Source organism: Hippocampus bargibanti, linkage group LG04 (genome assembly GCF_051943395.1).
Source record: "Hippocampus bargibanti isolate YZ-2025 linkage group LG04, ASM5194339v1, whole genome shotgun sequence".
Classification (NCBI taxonomy): Eukaryota; Metazoa; Chordata; class Actinopteri; order Syngnathiformes; family Syngnathidae; genus Hippocampus; species Hippocampus bargibanti.
In genome coordinates, this window is record NC_142737.1 from 15729721 (window position 1) to 15753075 (window position 23355).

Below are 23355 nucleotides of genomic sequence, written 5' to 3' on the forward strand. Positions count from 1 at the left end.
CGAATAATATATATATATATATATATATATATATATATATACAGTAAAGTCTCGTTATATCGATATCGGATATATCGACAGTCCCGGTTATATCGATACTATTTCTATGCACGCACGGAGAAAATTACATGCAAACAGGGTCGGATATATCGATAGTCCCGGTTGTATCGATATTTTTTCGGACTCCCTTGAATATCGATATAACGAGACTTTACTGTATATATATATATATATATATATATATATATATATATATATATATATATATATATATATATATATATATATATATATATATATATATTAACAATGTGTAATGGGAAGAAATACAGTAACATATTTGTTTGTGTGGTCTGGCATTGGTCCCTTGACTCCATTTGTGACCGTGCCCTCTGATCTTCACACAAGAGCTCTTTGCAATCCAGCCACATACTAAATAGTTGACCACACCAGTTTCCCTCACTTTGCATATCCTATTGGCTCATGAAATAGAAGATAAGCCTCTGGAATGGTCCTCAGACTGTCAGAGGTCATGCGCTTTGTTTGCTCAAAGGTTGAACATGACAGTTGTTGCGGACAAGTGAAGTAAAGTAATATTGGAACATCAGCCAGGACAGCACTCCTGATGTGTTAACACTTGCTTTAATGCTAATGTTCCTGGCCGCAATTGCGTGGAGTACTAGTGACCAAAAAGAAGTGGAGATGATTGGATCGCACATATCTGTAAATTTTCTGTGTAAAGCATTCTTCATTTTAAACTAAAGTAATTTACTTTTTTTTTCTAGAAATGTATATTCATGCATTGCTACTTAAAGGACAACCGTCGCCTCCGGACAAGTTGTGTTTGTGAAATGTCTTCAAATGACTTCTACCGAGTGTATTTTACAAAGATTCCACGGCATATAGCTATATTTTACGTTTTAAGACTCGCACTGAATATTCAGGAAGTCTTGTTTTCGAGTTGATAACGATCCCCACGTGACGTCACGTTTGGTACGCCCCTGACCGAGAAAGGACACACAATGCATTTTGCGGTACTTTGTTTGGTCTGAAAAGTTCGTGTTGATAGCGAAATTAGAAGGAAAACACATAAATAACGCAATGGTGAATCGTTGTGTGTTGCACCAAGACAAATATTTGATATTCGCTGACACAAATTCCAAGCAGACAAATCCGCCATTTCCAGCAGTGCTCTGGCGCCATCTTCTGCATTTTCTGGGACGCTACACATCAGTCTTGATGCCTCAAAATGACCTGGAAGAACTTCTTTAACGATTGCAAACATTCATGCTTTCCTCTTCAGAATTATTTGAATCATATTCATAACTGAATGCGTAACAAGAAAGCATTTTCTCCGAATCTGAAGCCATTGTTTTGATTCTCCAGCAATGCAAGACGTCTTGGTGTGACGTCACGAACTGGAGGCGGGACTTTCTGAAAATGCCCAATTCGCAGCTCAATTTTGGTCAGATTTAGCACACTTTAAGTCATTTTTATTGGTGTTTTTCATTTGACTAAAAATATCAGCCTGCGTGTTTTGGGTATTTTAGATGCTATAAAACGTTTTTATGATGTCAGTTAGGAAACAAAAAAACTGGTGTCGGTTGTCCTTTAAATGAAGAATGAATCTAATGAATCGTCCACAGAAATTAAGACTAACAATCTGTTTTCTCAAATTGAGACCTCACCTCTTAAAGCCATACATCAACAAAAAGAAGTTCAAGATGGCGCCCGAGTCGGCAGCCGTCAGCAAGTGTTCTCACGAGCTTTGCTTTTTTTGGTAGTTTTTGTGTTTTCCTTTGTCACTTTGTGTTGTTGTGTGGAACGGATCCGGATTGGTTTTCAGCATTTTTGGCCACGACATTCAACAAGCAGTAGACTGTGCTGAGCGGTTGCGCCTTTTCGGCAGCATGAATATGCCAGCACTGTTTTTGATTGGGAGGAATGTCAGTGCCATTTGACTGTCATCGCTGGACAGCTCCGGGGTGATTGTGCTTTTTTGCGCCTATAATCGGCAGCATTTTCACAGCCCCGCTTTGGTCAGCGGAGGGGTCGTTTGCTGTTGGACAGTCTACGGTTTGATGGATGCATGGCTTGAGGAGCCCACAGTGATCCACTGGTGAAAAGAAGGCTTTGATCAGCTCCTCTTCCATCTAGAACTGCTTCATACAAAATTGAATGACTGTTGCTTTGTGTTGTGATATGATTTTTATTTTTTTATTTTGACTTCAAGGCTGCCTTTCCAGAAGCTCCTGTATATTGTTTTTCTGCTTCTTCCTTTTCTCTTCCTTCCATAACTTTGCTGCTGTGAAATGTAAATTTCTCCACTGCAAGCTTAATAAAGGTTAATCCAATCCAATCATCCACTTTAATATCACACCTCAAATAAATGGCAGCCAAAAGAATGTTACTTTGGCAACTCTCTACATGTCATGTCATGGTCGACATTTTTGCCACAGCACAGAGAGTCCAGAGCAGAAGTCTCATCTGTAAAACTCAAGTTTTCTTGGCAAATCAAAATGTGGGAGGATACTGGACAAATCCAGAGCAAAACCTTATGAACAGAATTCAACATTGGACCTCAAAAGAATTTGCCATTGGGGAAAAATATGTCCAATGAAAAGAGGTGACGTCACCTCGCTGGAGTACAGAGATCAAAAGTGAACAAAGAGTTAAAAAAAGAAAGATTTTTAGTGGATTTATACCCGACATAAGTGAGTTGTTGCAATAGACTGAAAAAAAGAAGGGAGCTCTACAATTCACTCTTTATGAGACGTACCATAATAGTTGATGAGCTGATCGTCAGCAACTTTTAAAGTCCCTACGACGCAATGAAAAACTTAAATGGGACGTTTTAAGCCCGCATTTTACTACCAAGAAACTATTTTACCATACCGTTACCAAAAAAAAAAATAAAGACAACACACTTCCATTAGTTTTAAATTGGGCAGTTCAAAAATATTTTGGAAGTTCTGCTGTTGTGAATATTGTTTGTTTATGATTCACATTAATCGCAAAAGCCACAAAAAGTTCTGTTTTTTACATGCTATAGACACAAACACCCTCACACATACACCCTTTAATTTTTTTAGGTGGCTCAAAAAATCGTAAAGAAGTTCCAATTACTTTCCCTTGCTTAATATACCCATTTCACATGCTGTTTTAAAACAATTACCCGTAGATGATAAGGTGCCGAGCAGAGCTTACCAGAGTGCGTGCGCTGTGGTCCTGGAGCAGGTGCATGCGCTGCGGTGCAGAAAACATATTTTCACTACTCCCCAACAATCCACTTCCTCTGTGGGACTCCTTCTTCTCCCTCTGAGTATTCCCAGTTCGAGTGTCCCCCCTTGCTCCCTCCTGATGCAGCACAGGCTGGTGTGTGTGTGTGTGTGTGTGTGTGTGTGTGTGTGGGGCGGGGGGGTGTATGTGTTTGTGCCTTTTTCAGCAGCAGACTGAGCTGACCAGTCGTGGGAGTTGCTCTTTCGCTCGCCAAACCTGTCAATGCAGCACAACGAACCGTTGACAGTTTCTTAACTGTATGCAGTATTGATGGAGTTACTGAGGGGATGCGAACACCGCATGAATTTGCACCGTGCACTCCAACGCCCCCCCCATACACACACATACCCCCCACCCCGTTTCTCTTTCTTCCTTGTCTCTGGTGGATTTCTCTTCAAAGGTTCAGCAACGCTCCTCCGAGGCTACGACTGTGTGCATGAGTAATGGTTTCCGATAAGTTTGTTTTACTCAAATTCGAGGTACAAGAGAGGGCACAGTTTGTATTTTTTTTTTCATGGATCATTTCAGTCAGGTCCTCTACTCTCAGGCCATACTGACAGTTTGTAAAAATATGATTAAATGGGGGTCAACCAGTGGCGGACCGTCAAGGCCTGCAAAGCCTTCTCTGCTGGCCTAAAAATATCTGAACCACAGACTGATATTAATTATATTTAGTCCATGAATTCTCATTAAATAATTCAAAAATTTGCTTCAGCTTCCTTTCATGGCCTTTCCACTGTTGCGCCGCTTCCAGATGTGTGTTTTCATATTGAAGCATTTCACCAATCACATTTTATCGGGGTCAGAAGTATACCTGGACGCCTTCACAATCAGTTCTGCAGGCCCTGGAGCATAAAATAAGGGTCGATGAAACTGTTGCTTTAACCAAACAGAGTTCAAGTTGGAAATCCAAAGGGCTGCTGGAAGGCGCTGGAAACATCAGTTTTCACAAACAATGATTAGCTAGTCATATGATTGGCTCGTCACAAGACAATCATTGTATTACTAGCCGCTAGATGAGAAGAGCATACTTTTCATATTTAAGAATTTAACTTATAACATTTCAGCCATCATTTGTTACCAGCGTCAGAAATTACCTGGAGGACTTCACAATTAGTTCTGCGGGCCCTGTCACATCCATCAAACTGTTGCTTTAACCAATCAGATTTCTTTCAAGTTGGCAACCTTCTTGAAGGCGATGGGCAACGTCAGAGTTTTTGCAAATTATGATTGGCTAGTCACTAGTAAATCATAGTTTATGAACTATAATTGGCTAGTGACTAGCCAATCACTAGCCAATCACAATGACTAGCCGCGAGTGACAAAAGCATACTGGACAGAGCTACCACACTGTATCGATAGCAAGCTGCATAGGCCAATATATTATTGTGTTGATTTAATAGCAGGTTTGTCAACCCACAATGGCTGAAGGAGGAGAAGAAATGGATTTGGTTGGAGATTTACTGTGAAAGCCATTTTCTATCTATCTATCTATCTATCTATCTATCTATCTATCTATCTATCTATCTATCTATCTATCTATCTATCTATCTATCTATCTATCTATCTATCTATCTATCTATCTATCCATCCATCCATCCATTCATCCATCCACCACCCACCCGCACAGCTACCCATTAGCTTGCGAGCTAGTTTTCTATGTGTTTGAGTTACTTCCGGGTTGAGTGAACGCTGGTGCATGTGGCTGCCGCTGCTCACCCACAGAAAAACTTCATCCAGTGACTATAAAGTGACCTTGAGAGTTTTGAAAGGCGCTTAGAAATGAAATATCTTCTTCTTTTATTATTATTATTATTATTATTATTATTATTATTATAACGGCAACATCGGAGTCGCCTCATCGGAATCGCCTCATTTCAAGAACAGGAACATGACATCTGTCTATTAGCTATCTATCCAGCTAGCTGGCTATCTATTAGCTGGCTGGCTACTCAGTGTATTAGCTGACTGACTATCTAGCTGGCTAGCTATTAGCTATATAACTATCTAGGTGGTTAGCTATATAGCTAGCTATCTGTTGGCTAACTATTAGCTATCTAGTGGCTGGTTAGCTAGCTTTCTATCAATTTACTTCCGGGTAGAGTGAACGCTGGCACGTGTGGCTGCCGCTGCTCACCCACAGAAAACTTATCCTGTGACTGTAAAGTGACCTTGAGAGTTTTGAAAGGTGCTTATAAATGAAATGTATTATTATTGTTATAATAACAAAAATCCAACAGATTTATAGTGGTCTATTTGATTTCTTTTTCAACATTTTGTGCATCGTAATTTAAGCAATACACAATAAAATACCCTTTGAGGCATTGCCTAGTTTAGATTTTATTTCCAACTTGAGGATCTCACGCAGACTCAAAAATGAACAGAAAGTGCATACGGCATGTCGAATCATGAAGAACAGCTTGTATCTCTGAGACAAGGTCACTGACAACACCATGCAGATTCTTTTGACACAAGAGAAGTGCAGAAAGACAACAGCTCAGCGCTCAGACAACCACTTTAATTGAGTTATGGCCCGGCATGCGAGAAGGAAACATCAAGATTGGTTCAGGGGAAGAAAATATGCAAACGACATGCGGCATCGGCCTTAATCAGATTGAAGTGATCCTGGCAGTGTTCCTGCATTAAAGCAACAAGGCAGGCAGATTGATATCCAGTCAGTCGATGTCAGCAAGTCACTGTGTGACATTTTGTGAATTCTAATCATTACTGCCGAGTAGTGTGCATGAATAGCCCCTGCTGGAAGATGATCTAGACAAGCCTTGGTTGCCCATCTTCAAAAAAAATAAAAAATACATCCAAGACGGTAACGCCGCAGCTGTGGAACGTATGGACATATTTAAAATCCGTGGTGAACCGCCAGGGCATGCAAGGCCTTCTCTGCTGGCCTAAAAATATCGGAATCACAGACTGATGTATGACTAATGTCAGCTTTTTTATTATTAATCATTTTATTAATGGTTTTATTGTTCTGGTGTTTATTGTTGTTTTAATTGTAAAGTGTTCTTGGGTGCTTTGAAAGGCACTTGTAAATTAAATGTATTATTATAATTGCTATTTATAGTTTGCCCATGAATTCTTATTAAATAATGCCAAATTGTCTTTCAACTTCCTTTCATTGCTTTTCCCTTTTTGTGCTGCTTGCAGATGTGTGTTTTTGTATTCAAGCATTTCACCAATCACATTTCAGCCATCATTTGTTACCGGAAATCTACATGGATGCCTTCTGTATCAGTTCTGCAGGCCCTCGAGCATAAAAATTAATGTCAATGAAACTGTTGTTTAACCAATCAGAGTTTGAGTTGGCTACCCAAGGCCTGCTCGAAGGGTCTGGCAACGCCAGAGTTTTCACAAATTGTGATTGGCTAGTCACATTATTGGCTAGTCACGAGCCAATCATAGTATAACTAGCCGCAAGTGAAAATTGCATACTGGCCAGAGCTAGTGCACTGTATCTGTAGCAAGCTGAATAAGCAAATACATTTTTGTGTTGATTTAATAGCGGTTTTGTCAACCCACAATGGCTGAATGAGAAGAATAAATTGATTTGGTGGCAGATATACTGTTAAAGCCATTTTCAAGACGTACCTTTCAAGAATAGATGGACATCATTAAGAAAGGTTGGAGAGCTCCGAAGCTAGCAAATATAGCAAATAATATTTCAATTTTATGGCGTTATCATGAATCTAGACGTTAATAGTAAAAATGTGAACAGTTTCTTAAAGGACAACCGACATCACTTTTTTGTTTCCTAACTGACATGAGAAAAATGTTTTATAGCATCTAAAATACCCAAAACATGCAGGCTGATATTTTGAGTCAAATGCAAAACACCAATGAAAATGACTGAAAGCGTGCTAAAACTGCAACAAATTGAGCTGCGAATTGGGGCTTTTCAGAAACTCCCGCCCCCAGTTCGTGACGTCAGCCAAGATGTCTTGCATTGCTGGAGAATCAAAACAATGGCTTCAGACTTGGAGAATATGCTTTCTTGTTACACATCCAGTTATGAATATGATTCAAATAGTTCTGAAGAGGAAAGTATGAATGTTTGCAATCGATTAAAGAAGGTCTTCTGGCTCATTTTGAGCGATCAAGACTGATGTGTAGTGTCACAGAAAATGCACAAGATGGCGGCAGAGCTCCGTTGGAACTAGTTTTATTTTTCAGCTTGGAATTTTTGTCACGAATATCAAAGCGTTGTCTCTGTGTAACATACAACGATTCACCATTGCGTTATTTATGTGTTTTCCTTCAAATTTCACCATCAACACGGATCAACACGAAGTTTTCAGACCAAACAAAGTACCGCAAAATGCATTGAGGTGAGGTCAGTCAGGGGCGTTCCTTCAGTGACGTAGGGTGAGGACTCGTCACCAACTCAAAAACAAGACTTCCGGAATATTCAACGCGAGTCTTAAAACGTAAAATATGCGGTGGAATCTTTGTAAAATACGCTCATTAGAAGTCATTTGAAGCCATTTTACAAATTATGGACACAACTTGTCCGGAGATGTCGGTTGCCCTTTAAGTTTCTTCAATTCACAAGTTATTTCCTGGCCATTGACATCCTCGAGTGGACGTGTAATAAATCACATCACACTCGCAGCTGTGGAGTGATTCATACGTTGCAATACTTAAGGCCGAGGAGTGACATACACCTACAGATAGATAAAACTGTGAGTAGATTCGAAGTTAACCTCATCATTTTTTACAACTTGCATTTTAACAAATTATTCAGCACTTCAGTTTTGTCACAATAGAGTCACAGGTCGGAAAAAAATAGTTTCCATACTTAGCTAGATAGCATTAGTGATATCCAAAATGGATACATAATTTTACAAAACCTCAGTCTTGCGGTAATGTCGCATCTTGTACGTTACATGTGGACTGTTGTTTACACTTGTTGTCCGCAGCTCGTAGTCGGCCATGCACACAGCTATGAAGAACAAAGTCCCTCCAATGAGCAACGCCAAACCTCCAAACCATCCGGAGAACATGGCCTCTCCATACTCCCAACGAGGCATCACATCGGGAAAACCTTGATCCCAAAACTCCACCACAGTGGTGTATGCCACGACGGACACCGGAGCCAGCGTGGTGATCCCCGCCAACCAGGACAAAACCCCACCCAGGATCAGGAAGCGTCTTCTCTTTGTAGACTCGTCCAAACACACACGCACCCCGTCCAGTCCTGGCAGGGCAACCAGCAAAGCCAAACCGCCGGTGCATACTGACACCAACATGAGAACCCTGGAGATCTGCAAGTCCAGAGGAAGTCCCAGCAATGAGTCGTAGGCCTTACACTGCACCCCGACTTCTTCCGTATAGAGGCACATGTGCCACAGTCCCGAGTACCAGTTTTCTACTTCGTTCAAGTCCGAATTCATTGTCTTCCACAGCGGAAGGAAGGTGGTGACGAAGGAGGTCACCAGTCCCCCGAAGGTGACAAAGAATGCCGTCCTTTGCATACTTTTTGTGGTGAGGAGAACCATCACGACCCACAAGCCTGCTGCACTGTGCCTTGCAAAAATCCACTCTGAACATTCACAACCTGGCCCACGTGCTGATGTACGTCCACCTCCCACCACCACCATCGAGCCTCTTTCATATTAAAAAAAATCACAACCGATGAGTGAGAGACAATCTCTGTTTTGTTTGGATGTTCAATGAACTCCGTTTGAAATGAAACCTGAGAGGGCCGATGCCATCCTGGTCCCAGCTACCCTTGATCCAATGAAACATGAGTATAGAAAAGAAGCAGCCGCAATAAAGACTTCTTTCTGCGGCCACGTGGAACTCATTCCAGCTTTTCCGGAATTTATGTCTAATTACGATGTGACATTTGACAAGACTTGACTATCTGGATGAGGCTTTCATGAATGGAGGCAGAAGTTATCCGGTGAAAAAGGATCCACACCAAAAAAAAAGTCAAATGTGGATGTCATACTTGATTTCTGCCAACCATCATAAAATGACACAAAGTGTAAGCTTGACTCTTGTATTTAATTTATGCCGTGATTACTCGCGTAACAAAGATATTGTGCTGAGTCAAAAGTGATTCTTGAGAGTGTTTTCATTTTTTATATGTGTCTGTGTTTGACTGTTTGCGGGAATTGCTACTGCGTTTTTATCTCGCGGAACAAAAAGAGACGTGACCAGTATATTGGGTGGCTGAGAAAATACATTGTAAATAGATTTTAGACTATCCAATATGTCGTCGGATCTAATCTGGCTTTACAGAGATTTCTGGCAGGGATATAGAAGATCACAGTATACCGCCATCTCCAAATGTCTTATTCAAAATCACCTATAAGTGCATTGGGGACTGAGGCTATCTCGGGAGGGCATTACGGTTCAGTTCAGCCACAAAGCAGAAAAACAATAATAATAATAATAATAATAATAATAATAATAATAATAATAAAAGGCAACATCTCATAACTCAAAAGACTTAGATGGTGAAATGTTTGTAAAGTCAAGGTATCATTGTGATAAGGTGATTTTATGTACACATCCTTAAACATCGACTGTCACTTTGAATATCCACACTGTCACTTTTAATTATTATTATTATTATACAAAATGTTTAAAGGACAACCAACACCATTTTTTCCTAATTGTCATCATAAAAACGTTTTATAGCATCTAAAATACCCAAAACACGCAGGCTGATATTTTGAGTCAAATGCAAAACACCAATAAAAATGACTGAAAGCGTGCTAAAACTGCAACAAATTGAGCTGCGAATTGGGGATTTTCAGAAAGTCCCGCCCCCAGTTCGTGACGTCACACCAAGACGTCTTGCCTTGCTCGAGAAACAAAACAATGGCTTCAGATTTGGAGAAGATGCTTTCTTGTTACTCATCCAGTTATGAATATTATTCAAATAGTTGTGAAGAGCAAAGCATGAATTGTTTGCAATCGATTAAATTGCATATCACTTCGAGCCGTCAATGACAGCAATGTAGCACCCAGAAAATGCAGAAGATGGTGCCCAAGCTCCGTTGGAAATGAGCTGATTTGTCTGCTGGGAATTTGTGTCAGCGAATATCAAATAGTAGTCTTGGTGCAACGCACATCTGTCACGGTTTGCAAGGTGGTGATGGCGGTTGTGGATCTCAAAAAGCAGGCAGGAGGGAGCAGGAGGTTGTGTTTGACAAATTGTATTAAAATAAAGTCAGCAGGAACAAAATCTAAAACATCCAAATCATCTGACAGAAAAAATACAAAGTATCAAAAAAAAAAAAACAAGAGTAAAAGTCCGCCAAGTCAAAACAAACACAAGCACAGCATACAATGCATACACAACGCATACAATTGCATACAATGACCCGACCCCGAATGGTCGTGCCGGGAGTCCTTTTGACTGCCACTGATTGGAACGACCAGCACCTGCGAGGCTGCAGGCAGGGCTGACAGCGCTACCCGTTGGTCGCCAATCCGAATGTGGCAGGATGCCACTGATCGGGACGACCAGCACCTGTGCAGGTGCAGGCGAGGCCGACAGCACCACCCGTTGGTCGCCAACCAGATCATGACAACAACGATTCACCATCGCATTATTTATGTTTTCCTTCTAATTTCGCCATCAACGTGGATCAACACAAAGTTTTCAGACCAAACAAAGTACCGCAAAATGCATTGTGTGTCGCTTTCTCGGTCAGAGGCGTTCCAAACGTGACGTCACCTGGGGATCGTCATCAACTCGAAAACAAGACTTCCTGAATATTCAGCGCGAGTCTTAAAATGTAAAATATAGCTATATGCGTGGAATCTTTGTAAAATACGCTCAGTAGAAGTGATTTGAAGTGATTTTACAAATTATGAACAAAACTTGTCCGGAAGCGTCGGTTGTCCTTTAAGGATGTGTACATAAGATCACCCTATCACATTGAATTCTGAATACTGCTAGATTTACAATTAAAAAAAAATGGAATATGTCAGTTACTCAAGTAAAAAAAAAAAAAACAAGCATAACAATATCTTCTTCTTTTCCTTTTGGGTTTTTCCTTTAGAGGTCGCCACAGCGAATCAGTGTCCTCTATGTTCAGAGGTTTGATTGGCATGTTTTGGCCAAGCTTTTACGTCAGATGCCCTTCCTGACACAACCCTCTGTATTTATCTGGGCTTGGGACCGGCACAAGAAGGCACTGACTTGTCTCCCCAATATACATTTTCAATTACAGTAGTATTTCAGTGAGGGCCTTGTTAGGCACTTAATTTTTTTTGAGAGAAACAAGAAAAAAACAAGGATTTTATCCTCTCAAGCCAAATATCACCGATTCAGCTAATCACCCGCCCCATCCATAAACTAAAACGCCAGAGGTTTGTGATGAATAGAATTTAAGGACAAATGTTGCCCGTTGTCATCAGGTAGCAGTTTATACAACATTGTAATACTGTAATCCATTGTGTATCAAATCGACGGATTCATAACAGACACTCAATTATTTTGTCAATTTTCTTTCGTGTAAAGATTTATTTATTTTAATACAGTACAATTTACCTGACATATAGAAATATGTATTAACAAATATATGGTAGCTTGTTGTAACGTCGGATAAAAATAAGTAATGTCTAATAGTAGTGGTTAGTATCACATAAATATGGCAGTCATAATTTTTTATAAGACAGTATAGCACAACAATATATCAAGTATATGATAATACAGTGATACCTCAGTTTACGAACTTAATTGGTTCCCAGTTAGAGTGTGTAAGGCGAAAAGTGTGTCTTCCAAACATTAATTTCCCATAGGAAACCATTAAAAATGAGAATAATACGTTTACAGGTCCCCATACAAAATAATTTTCTACTAAATAAGTCTTAAAACGACACAAAATGTACCTTATTTTATGTATAATAAATGTGCTATTGTATTGTAATTAAAGAAATAAACTGTACTTGTTAAAGTCATTTTATTTACCTTTGAGAAGGGCGTTGATATAGTTGCCTCTTGATGATATCCGAGTGAAGTTGCTGTGCTTTCTTGGCGATAATACCCTCACTCACACTGTCCCCTGCTAGCTGCTTTTCGTTAATCCAAATAAACAGAGGTTTTTCAACCTCTTGTATTGCCTGAGACTGTTGCTGAGACAACACAGAAACACCCTCAGCCACACGTAGCAATGATCAACTTAGCATACTGGTATTGGGAGGCTAAGTCACACAAGCGCACACCTCGTTCGTGTTTTTTGATGATCTCCTTCTTCTGCGCGACCGTAAATTTCTTTTGTGTCCTCTTCGGCTTAACACTAGCTCGTGGTGGGGTCTTTTTCGGTCCCAAAAAAGCAAAAGTATCTACTCGATAGAAAACCACATATGCCATGTATGCACTCAGAGAAAGTGGGAAAGTGTGGAAAAGTACCGTAGTCCGGCAGCCACGGTGGTGTTGTTCGGCCGTGTGGTTTGGTGTTCTTCCGCCGAAAACTAGTCCGCCAGCCATTGTGGCGCTCAGTGTGTTTCCTGAAAACTAGTTCTTATACCAAGATTATATTCTCGCGAATTCAATGTTCATAAGGCGAAAAGTTCATTAGCTAAAGCGTTGGTAAGCCGAGGTATCACTGGATACCAATTGTAATTGTGTAAGGTAATACAGTGAGACCTCAACTTACAAACACCTTAACTTACAAACTTTTTGTCTCACAAACGTCAAATTTATGAAAATTAAACCTTATAATAAGCACTATTTTCATAATACACACGTAACACGGCTGCCGGATTGATCTTCGGCGGAAGCACACGACCGAACAGCACCAAAGGTTAAGTTACCAACAGTCCATATGGAAGGTGACTCTCCCTCCATAAGCCATCAACGACCATCAAAAAGTTAAGTAAAACTTTATTTTACAGCACAGTTTATTTCTTTAATTACAGTCCTCATGTAATGCGCCTCTCTTTCCAAACAGCAACTCCCTTTGACCTTCGACCTCCAACGCCATTCCATCAAGCCATAAATGACCATCACAAATTTAAATAAAGTGACTTTATGATACAATTCAGTGTATTTATTTCATTACAATACAATAACACATTTATTATACATAGAATAAGGTATGTTGTGTGTAGTTTTAAGGCTTATTTAGTTGAAAAGTATATTTTATGGAAACCCCGGAACGGATTATTCCCATTTTAATGGTTTCCTATGGGATTTTTTTTTTGAGATACACACTTTTCGCCTTACACACTTTGTCTGGGAACCAATTAAGTTCGTAAGTTGAGGTCTCACTGTAATGCTGATCCAGCAAATATAAATTATACAGTTTGGTATTTCCGGCTGTTAAGGGAGATGGTGGGAACAATTTTAGTTTTTTTTCTTTTTCAAAGAAAAATAATAATCTGCAAAAATATATACAAAAATACAAAAACATCCTGTAAGATTGGACCAGTTGCTCGGTACAAAATAAATTAAATGATATGCAGATGATAGAAAAAAAGCACCTTGCAATCAAATGAATGGGGTATGTGTGAGATTAAAACATGCAGGGTGCTATCAAAGGGAGGAATGGTGGGGAGATCTTGTAAACAACTTTTGGGAAAAGCGGACTGAAATACAAATGTAAGTCTCTTGCCATCCTCCTAAATGTCGGAGCCCATCTCAGCACACTGCTTGTCTGATATGAGTGTAGCTAGAGACTCAATGATGTCCAACAGCAGCAACTGGCTGAGGGATCGCAGGTTGGGGAGCTTGGATACCTTTGGAAGGGGAGGAGGAGAGCAAAAATTAAAAAAAAGGGGAAAAAGACAACAAGTCAAACAGAGCAAAAATAAAGAAAAAACGGCACTCCGTTTGCTCATGCTGAAACATATGAAGCAAGCTGAACAAAAGTGTCAGTGACGAGGGTTAAGCCATTTTTTTCTGGATAAGCAAACAATAATAACAAGAGAGGCGCATTTGAGCCTCGTGGATACGCGAGGAGGTGCTTGTTCAGCCGGCCGCCCTGTAAACACACTCCTTCTCTACAGAGGAGATGGAGGCCGATCCACTAGCGGGCTAACAGTGTCAAGTCTCCTGCAAAGACCACGTGACTGCAAGGTTAGCTCAGCTGCAGCAAGTGGGCAACAAGCCCCCAGGACGCCACATATGAGCCCACCCACCTTGATGAACTGGTGTACAATTATGTGCAGGCAGTGCTTCTTCATATCCAGAGCCTGCGTTTTATCGGCCGCCTCCAGTATCTGCAGAGGGTTAAAAAATATATTATAATAATAACAATAACAATAGCAATAATGATAATAATAATAATAATAATAATAATAATAATAATAAGAAGAAGAAGAAGAAGAAGAAGAAGAAGAAGAAGAAGAATAAGAAGAATAATAATAATAAACTCATTCAGTGCCATTCCCGAATTAATTTGAGAATTGAAAAGCATGATCTGGAGCGGCATTCCCGAATTTGTTAGGGTTTTGTTTTTTTAATCTGGAGGGGCTGGCAATTAAGCGCTGGTCAGACCTCTATCAATGTTTTTCCCTCCCACAAGGGGGCAGAATTTCTCTTTTGTACAGCCGCCCCCATTTCAAGCTCAGATAACTCCAGGCCGACTAATAACTCAGGAATTAACTCATTCACTGCAATTCCTAAATGTATTAGTTTATTGAAAATACGAAGTAGAGCAACATTTGTTCTAGTTTTCTTTTTTACTTGTTTGGGTGCTGATAAAGCACTGGCCATGACCTCCGTCAATGTTTTTTTTCCTTTCTACAAGGGGGCAGCATTTCCCTTTTTTCCAAATCGCGCTTTGTTCCAGCTTCAGCTGTAAAGCGCTATATAAACCAATTTGTATGCATTGCATTGGGTTTTGGACAGCCATCCTTATTTCAAGCTCATATAACTCCAGACACATATAACTTAGGAATTCATTCTTTTTTTCTGATGAAAGAAGCGAGTCTAAGGTTTCTTACACTGCATTGAATATTTATGTAGTCCAATAACTCAATATTCTGTGGGTCCTGGAATTCGAGTGACAATGACAAAAACCCTGGCACTGGATTGGATACATTTTTCGTCCGGCAGTGAATGAGTTAAAAAACACGTCACATACATACAATAAGCGACATTGGCCTTTCAGGTCACTGTGCCCTGTGTTAAGCTCTTTCATATTAAAATACAGTACCTGCAAGACATTTTCCACAGTGACATTCATCTCCAGGTTCTGCTTGCAGTAAGCCTGCAACCTGTTATTTGAAAAGCCGTAATAATATGGTGCGGCAAACAGATAACTGAAGAACAGAAGGTCAAGGAAAATACTCAATAATGATTTTGATTATATCACAGCAAGCCCACCCGGGGCCATTTTGTAGAATTGTAGGAAAAAAATAAGAGATGTAGATAAGATTTTCACATATTGTGGAGCTGTAGTGTAGAGTAGTAAGTGTACCGTGGGAGAAAAAATTCCATCAATGACCACTGGATGGTACTATAGTCCCTTTGAGGATTTGCGTTTGACAAGGATACAGGGAATCCTCAGGAGGCATGTTGACATCTCCATAGTAGATGTAGCGCAGCATGGACTCGAATGCCTGCTTACTTGGAACCATCTCTCCAATGGAGATATTTACCTGGCCGTCCTCTGGCATGAAGGAGCGGAACATGGCCTCAAAATAACTAATGATGTGGAGTAAAGGTTAATGAATCGGGCGGAAAGAGAAAAGAAAACCAAAAAAGAACCCCCTTCCCCGCTTTAGTACCTAGAACGAGCCGCCAATATGGCTTTATGAGCAGGTCGAGGGTGTCCGTCCAATAGTAGAATGATGTCGCAGAACTCCAGGCCTCCTCCCTCCAAGTAAGCCTTCATGTCCTGCACCAGTGAAGTCCCGATATCCACAGGCTGGTCTGAATACAGCCTGGGAGGTGGCTGTTGCTTTCGTCGGACTATCTCCACGATCAGTGGCGTGGATAGATGTTCAAATTCCCTCGTCATGATCACCTGGTTGAAGTGGGATTCCTTCACCACGAAATTAAGGCAATGTTCCTGAAGGAAAAAAAGAAATTGGGAATGAACGAGGTCATCCTGCATTGATCGGGCCTCTCCTATGTTTTGGATCTTTCGCGCAGGTATTTTCAGGGAAGAGTACCTTCAGTTGGTCGAGTTGGAGTTTGTTGGCATTTTCACAAACGCTGAGCACGTTCTGCAGGTCGACAGATGCTTCAATGTACTGAACGCACAGCTGCTCCAAACGGGAGAGCTTAAAGCTCAGGGCAAGTTTGTAAACATCCATGATGAGGAGAACATCCTGAACATGGCCTGGTTATGTGAGAACAGTGACTTTAAAAATTTGAGGGGATTAACAAAAGCTTCATCTGAATAACAATGGAATTTCTAAAGATGAACGCCGTGGAGTTTATGGATTTAGGGATCCACCCACAATTTTCCCCCAAAAAATCATGAACTCATTCACTGCCATTCCCGAATTTATTCGGGATTTGAAAAGCATGACGTGGAGGGCAATTCCCGAATTTGTTCAGGCTTTGTTTTTTCTTGCGAGGGTGTGTGAATCAAGCTCCGGTCAGACCTCGGGCAATAGTTTTCCCTTCCATGAGCGGGCAGCATTTGCCTTTTGTACCGCCGCCCCACTTTCATTGCAGATAACTCTGGAGCCAAATAAGATTGACATAAACTTTTTTTCTGATGAAAGAAGAGAGTGTACGGTTTCTTGGGCTGCATTCAATGTTTATGTAGTCCTAATCCTCAATATTCTGTGGGTCCTAAAATTAAAGTCACAGTGATAAAAACCCTGGCACTGGAATGGACACATTTTTGCATATCGTCTGGCAGTGAATGAATTAATAGATAAGATGATCCAGTCAAGTTACTGTATTTTCTGCACTATAAGGCTCCCTGAAAGAAAATATTTTTTCAAAAGCTGACCATGCGCCTCCTAATCTGGTATGCCTTATGTATGGAAAATGTTTTAAAACATGTCATTCATTGAAGGTGCCCTTTATAATGCGGTGCACCTTATGTATGGAAAAGGTTTTTAAATACAGTAAAGTCTCGTTATATCGATATCGGATATATCGATAGTCCCGGTTATATCGATATTTTTTCGGACTCCCTTGAATATCGATATAACGAGACTTTACTGTATGTCATTTGTTAAAGGTGCGCTTTATATTCCAGAATATACGGTATTTCAAAATCAGAATAATTCAGAGGTCAACAACACATGGTGCTTTTGATCTTAGAAAAGATGTGGGGAAACGATGTTACCTCGGCGTGGGTACTGGATTTTGTCTGTGTAGAGAAACTGCATTAAGACTTCAAAAGGTTGGGCTTCTGCTTCCCTGATGGACACCTCAAGCATTGGCTGTGTGCCTGACGGCCTGTGAGTCCCCCCACCGATGGCCCCTTCATCACCCTCCTCGCAGCTGTCCTGTTTGGTTTTCTAAGACAAAAGAAAACTATGTACATTCATAGAGCCAACATGTCTTCTTAACTGAGTAGTAAAAATAACTAAATAACTAAATAACTAAATAAATAAATAAATAAATAAAACCAAGAATGCTTCTGACCTGTCGCTGTCTTTCCCGAGCCTGTAGGATTTTCCTTCGCAGCCACTGGCATCTGGCGGTCACGATGGCTATATGTCCCAGAACTCGTTCCTCCCGCTAGAAAAAAATATATTCAGTCACTATTGAAGAAATAAATGACAGGCAATATCGAACATGACAGCTAAACTCACCTCTCCCAGTATAAACTCAACGTCACAGAACTGACGGTTTTCCCACAATTTGCCATAATCTTCATGGAGAGTGCACTTGGGATAACATGAAAACTGAAAAATGAAAGACAAATAATCATGAGAACGACATCAGTCAAATCAAGTGCATTTTCTTTCTATAACGCCTATTCACATACATATTATATACCCTGGTAATCTCCAAAAACAGCAGTATCATACCTGGCAACTTCTGAAAACTGAAAAGGCTAATAATATGCCCGGGGGTCCAGGGGTCCCCCTGAAGCCAAACAATTTTTAACATTGCAACTACTTAAAACAAGACTAAAAACACCATACAAATGTTGATCAAGGTAAACGATATACTTAAAAACTAGCCATATTTCAACTTGTCAATCATAGAAATATCATGTTTGGTACTATTTTAAGAAAACAAAACAGAAATATTTTACAATCAACCAAACATTTAATAACCAATCTTGTTTGCAAAGTATAATGAATTGTAAGACATTGTTAGTAACTTCAAAAATGCACATCTACCCTACATTGTTTGACCACTAAAAATTATTTTTGCAGCTGATCCGCAAAATGATACTAAGATACTGACACGTTCAAATATAATGTTGAAGGAATTGTTTTGATCACATTTAATTCAATATATACTGAAGCTGGGTCCGTATTAAACCACATTGATAACTCGACTTACGAACGTATTAGCTTACGAACTTTTCGCATTACAAACATTAAATTCGCGAGAACATAATCTTGGCATACAAACTAGTTTTCGGCAAACGAACCAAACCACACGGAGTGCCACGGTGGCTGTCGGACTAGTGGTCGGCGGAAGAACACCAAACCATACGGTCGAACAGCGCCACGGTGACTGGCGGACTAGTTTTCCACACCCCCTGCAGATGTGGTTTGTTGTCGAGTGGAATACTTTTGCTATTATGGGACCGAAAAAGACCCCACCACAGGCTAGTGTTAAGCCGAAGATGACACAAAAGAGAATTACGGTCGACCAGAAGAAGGAGATCATCGAAAAACACGAACGAGGTGTGCGTTTGTGTGACTTAGCTGTCCCAGTACATTACGTGAAGTCAACATTTGCTACCATCCATTGACAACTACCATCACAAAGGTGAATAAAACTACTTTATTATAAAGTACCTTTTATTTCTTTAATTACAATACAACAGTACATTTATTATACATACAATGAGCTATATTGTGTGTAGTTTTAAGGCTTATTTAGTAGAAAATTATGTTTTATGGGGACCTGGGCATGGATTATTCTCATTTTTGATGTTTTGTTATAGGAAATACATGTTTGGCAGAGGAACTTTTCGCCTGACACACTTTCTGGGAACCAATTAAGTTCCTAAGCTGAGGTATCACTGTACCGCACTCTGTGTAAGATAAAGTGTGTTTCTGATTCCTCCATGTCCAATAGAAAAATCTTGCCGACACATAACTGCAGTTTGCGTCATTTTCACCTTTTCTTGATTGAAGTATAAGTCTTGGAAATGCTTGGGAGTATGCCTCACAAAACAACTTTCGTTTTTTTTTTTCGATTTCACACTTGTTGCTTTTTCTCCGGGAGATTCAATTACACGACAATGATAGAACCAATGCTAATTCTTGAATGACCCTTTGCACACGCATGCGCAATTCATCTAAAGCAGGGGTGTCCAAAGTCGGTCCTCGAGGGCCGCCGTCCTGCCTGTTTTCCAGCTCTCCCAGGAGCAATGCACCTGATTCAAATCATCAGGACCATTTTGATGCTGCTTCAGAGCTGGCTGATGAGCTGATCATTTGAATCAGGTGTGTTGCTCCTGTGTGAGCTGGAAAACAGGCAGGACAGCGGCCCTCGAGGACCGACTTTGGACACCCCTGATCTAAAGGAAGCTAATAGCTAGCACTGTGCCGATTGCCTGTTCTAAATTTTAAAACCGTAATTGTCATTAAAAAACCATAACCTGGAATGGGATAATGAAAACCGTACTCATTATGGCAAAACCGCAGTAGTTGGCAGGTATGCAGTACGACAGAGGCAAAGGAAAACTTCCACTAAGGAAGAAACCTAGAAAGGCCCCAAAGACTTGCAACATATGAACACTTGCCCACCTGAAACCTGTACATCTCTCCACTGCGAACATTGTTATCCACGGTCCCGCCAAAGATGTACATGGCGTCTTGAATGACAGCGGCTGCGTGGAAGAGTCTCCCACTGGGCATCTGGGAAGGCAAGGACATAAAGAGTAGAAGGAAATTTCCAGTCATGTTAAAAAGTCAAACAAACATTCCCGGACAATATCTGTCGGTTTGGTTCAGTATTACCATGTAACCCAGACTAGTTAAAACAGTTATTTTATTCTTTGTTTCTATTAAAGTGATGCTTATTACTGATATTGATGTTTCCAATGGTCCATGAACGCTCCCTAGAGGGGGAGAGCAAGACTTTGGTTAGCGTGAAAGAGAACCTCACAATTTTCCATGCGGGTCGGAAAGAAAACTCAGAGTGGAATGAAAGTTAGCTTTTGAACATCCGTCTGTGCAAGATAATAGAGTGGAATTTGTTGGCAATCTCTTTTTTTTCCCCCCAAACCAATAGAAGCGTTGAGAACAGATAACATCCCTAGCTGTTTTCTTTTTTTGGACTGAGAATCATTCAAAAATCGAACGAGCTGTCTGTGAATTGGGACGTCAACGAGTGGTTGGACAGTTCAAAGGATTCCCACATTTTCTGTTTTTGGTCAAACCTAGTTATGTTTATTTATCTGAGATCTCAGACATTTTTATGGGTGAGATCTGATACCAAAAAATGGATATAACTGACAACAATTTGTTTTTTTCTCTATTCAGCTGTTTGTATTCTTGCTCGGTGGAATATATTTAACGTTCTGCTGTACAGTTATTCCCTGTGTAAATCCCCCCCCCCCCCCCCCCAATATACTTTTGCTAAGATCCCGCCAGTGTGTCTTGTTTCTGTTGGAGGTCTGTTTTTTCCAATCTCGTTGCAGCCTTAGGTAAATGCACCCTAAACTCGAATAAAACAAGATAATTTGATACGTCTTGCGAGACGATCTGCCCCCTGATAGCGTACTAGAACGGTGACACTGAGTAGCTGCACTAGTGTGACAACAACTACATTTTATATGTCTCCCCCCCGATGAATATCAGCGCAGACTGATACAAAAGTAGCACAATGCAGATTTAACTTTACTATATTCATGTTTGTAAATACAGTTATCGTCTTCATCCTCAAGTTCTTTATGCATGGTGAGTTGAAAAATATGATCATCATATATTTTCAAAAGCCATTTTTCATCGATTACTCTAGTTGGCGGTCCACAGTGACAACAATGGTGTAGCTCTAATGCAATTCATACCTCACTGTCCAGGCTAGGGTGGATCACCTCCCAGCTCTGAGAGTCCACATCGTAGCAGTGCAGCTCGTTGGGCAGAGTGTTATCAGCAGCGCCGCCAAACACATACAGGTGGCGATCAAAGGCAACCATTGTGTGGCCATAACGCCGCTGTGGAGGCGGCGGAGAGCCGCGTAGTAAATGTTCAGTGGGTATACGGGTCCACCTGCGGGGATGGTGGGCGTTACATGAGCGACTGCTATATAAGTTGTGTGTGCAAGCTACTTTCAGTAGTATCGGGTCTGCTCACATGTGGCCGTTAAACTCAAACTGGAAGAGGTTGTTTGTTATTTTGGCCCCACTCTGGCCCGAGAACACAAACATCTTGTCCCTGCAAACCGCTACGGGGAAGTTGCAGCAAGAAGGAGGAATTTCACCACTCTGTTCGATCTGATAGTGACACAGAAACAATAATGTCAGCACATTAGAGTGCTTGTATGGCCTGGAGCTTAAATGATGCTCATAAAATGACCTCTTCCCAACATGCATGTTCCCTGTCCTGCAGACTGATGGTCCACATGTCATTCAATCTACAAGGGGAAAAAAGACATTGTGATTACACACATTGTTATGAAAATGTGCCAACACTGTGGAATCATACTCACCTGGCATTCCCGTCATAACCAGCAAATATCCACAATTTATCACTGTAAACTGTGGCTCCGTGAGCAGAGCGGGCCACTGGTAAGCTAAAACAGAAGGAACAAGAGCGCTTTGTTGAAATATCTCCCCATATTTCCAAATAATATATGAAATATGAACGAGTTGAATACATTCAATATATTACCTTCCCTCCACTTTCCATTCAGTCCACTGTCCTGTGGCGAACTTGTATTCAAAAAGATCATTTTTGTTTTTGAGGTTTGAGTTGGAGTAAATGTCACCAGTATAACCCCCTGAAATGCATTTCAAAAGGATTCACCAAGATTGCATATGGAATATTTAAGATTTGTTGACCCTGGTAAAAAAGGAGCGGTCAGGAGTACCAAAAACAAACATGCTGCTGCCGTAGACAACAGCAGAATGGTGATAGCGGGGAGCAGGTGGCGTTCCTGTGGTGAAGGCCCTGTCAAACATATTTTTGTGAATAGCCACATTTCATAATTTATGATATGATGACATATTTTATTTGAATCATTTCCTACCGACACCATGAGCAGTCCTTCACATCAAACCGCAGCAAATCATTCAACATGTTCTTGCTGTTGAGACACGTAATTTAAATATCATTTAATGTGTCAAAAACAGCACTGTCAAAGACTTACTCACCCATTGTCTCCCCCAAATACGTAGATAGCATCCCTGTACGCCACAACAGTGTGTTTGCTGCGCCTGCCCAAAGTATACAAACAGATGATTTGATGTGCAATTTATAATTTTAACTTGTCACCACCTACCTTGCTCCAACAAATTCGTCACACGGAGGCAGTCTTCTCCAACGGTGAACAGTTTCAAAAGGACCAAAATTAAGTGTCAGATATTCCACGCTGTCGGAACAACTGTGGTCAAAGTCAACACTGGGAGCCACTTTGGTTGATTTGCACGACATTTTCTCTCCCCCTCATCCAACGTGAGCACGTATCAGGGCCAGACATCTGCAGCGAATGTCATCATCAAATTGCAGAGAACTAAAATTTTCGGTTAGCTGCTCGGCTATAAGAGGATGCTAAAAAACAAATGCTAGCTGCAAAGGTGCGAAACAACGACGAAAATAGAATTATATCACCATGCGTGGAAAGGAAACAACTGATACACAAAGGTTCGTCTGTTTCGTGTATTTGTTGGAATGTGGCTTGACAAATAAGAGCAAAAATAAGGACCACGAGAACTACCAAGCACGAGAGCTGTCATGAGAGCGCACAGCCACGCCCCCGATTGAAAGACGTCATAACTCGTGACCGCCTCCACTGGTCAATTCCATTATGGCTCAAAATGTCACCGCACG

At 40.7% G+C, this 23355-nt stretch overlaps 3 protein-coding genes across 5 annotated transcripts in view; all 3 read right to left on the reverse strand.

Annotated features, from left to right (window-relative positions):
• The window catches only part of aifm3 (AIF family member 3), a 29482-nt gene extending 25988 nt beyond the window's left edge, over nucleotides 1-3494 (reverse strand). The window contains exon 1 of one of the 2 annotated variants that reach the window (XM_088994311.1): nucleotides 3208-3494. The gene's annotated coding sequence lies outside the window, so the exon portion shown is untranslated. The remainder of the gene's footprint in view (nucleotides 1-3207) is intronic. The other variant, XM_088994312.1, reaches the window with a different exon arrangement.
• A 2143-nt stretch (nucleotides 3495-5637) lies between these two features.
• On the reverse strand, nucleotides 5638-9619 carry cldn26 (claudin 26). The gene has a single exon (XM_088995505.1). It carries the CDS (start codon nucleotides 8892-8894, stop codon nucleotides 8136-8138), a length of 759 nt encoding a protein of 252 aa, XP_088851631.1. The 5' UTR covers nucleotides 8895-9619; the 3' UTR covers nucleotides 5638-8135.
• A 518-nt stretch (nucleotides 9620-10137) lies between these two features.
• lztr1 (leucine zipper like post translational regulator 1) lies at nucleotides 10138-23277 on the reverse strand. Of its 2 annotated transcripts, XM_088994317.1 has the most exons (19): nucleotides 22808-23277; nucleotides 22680-22742; nucleotides 22556-22612; nucleotides 22397-22476; nucleotides 22198-22306; nucleotides 22016-22099; nucleotides 21883-21940; nucleotides 21661-21800; nucleotides 21375-21576; nucleotides 20110-20220; nucleotides 17986-18078; nucleotides 17816-17911; nucleotides 17514-17688; nucleotides 16378-16547; nucleotides 15991-16274; nucleotides 15758-15907; nucleotides 15417-15522; nucleotides 14398-14478; nucleotides 10142-13995 (listed from the first exon to the last, which is right to left on the reverse strand). In XM_088994317.1, exons 1-19 carry the CDS (start codon nucleotides 22957-22959, stop codon nucleotides 13879-13881), a joined length of 2328 nt encoding a protein of 775 aa, XP_088850443.1. In that variant the 5' UTR covers nucleotides 22960-23277; the 3' UTR covers nucleotides 10142-13878. The 2 variants fall into 2 exon arrangements, with proteins under 2 accessions (XP_088850442.1, XP_088850443.1); XM_088994316.1 differs by having other exon boundaries at nucleotides 10138-14478.
• Between the last annotated feature and the right edge of the window lie 78 nt (nucleotides 23278-23355).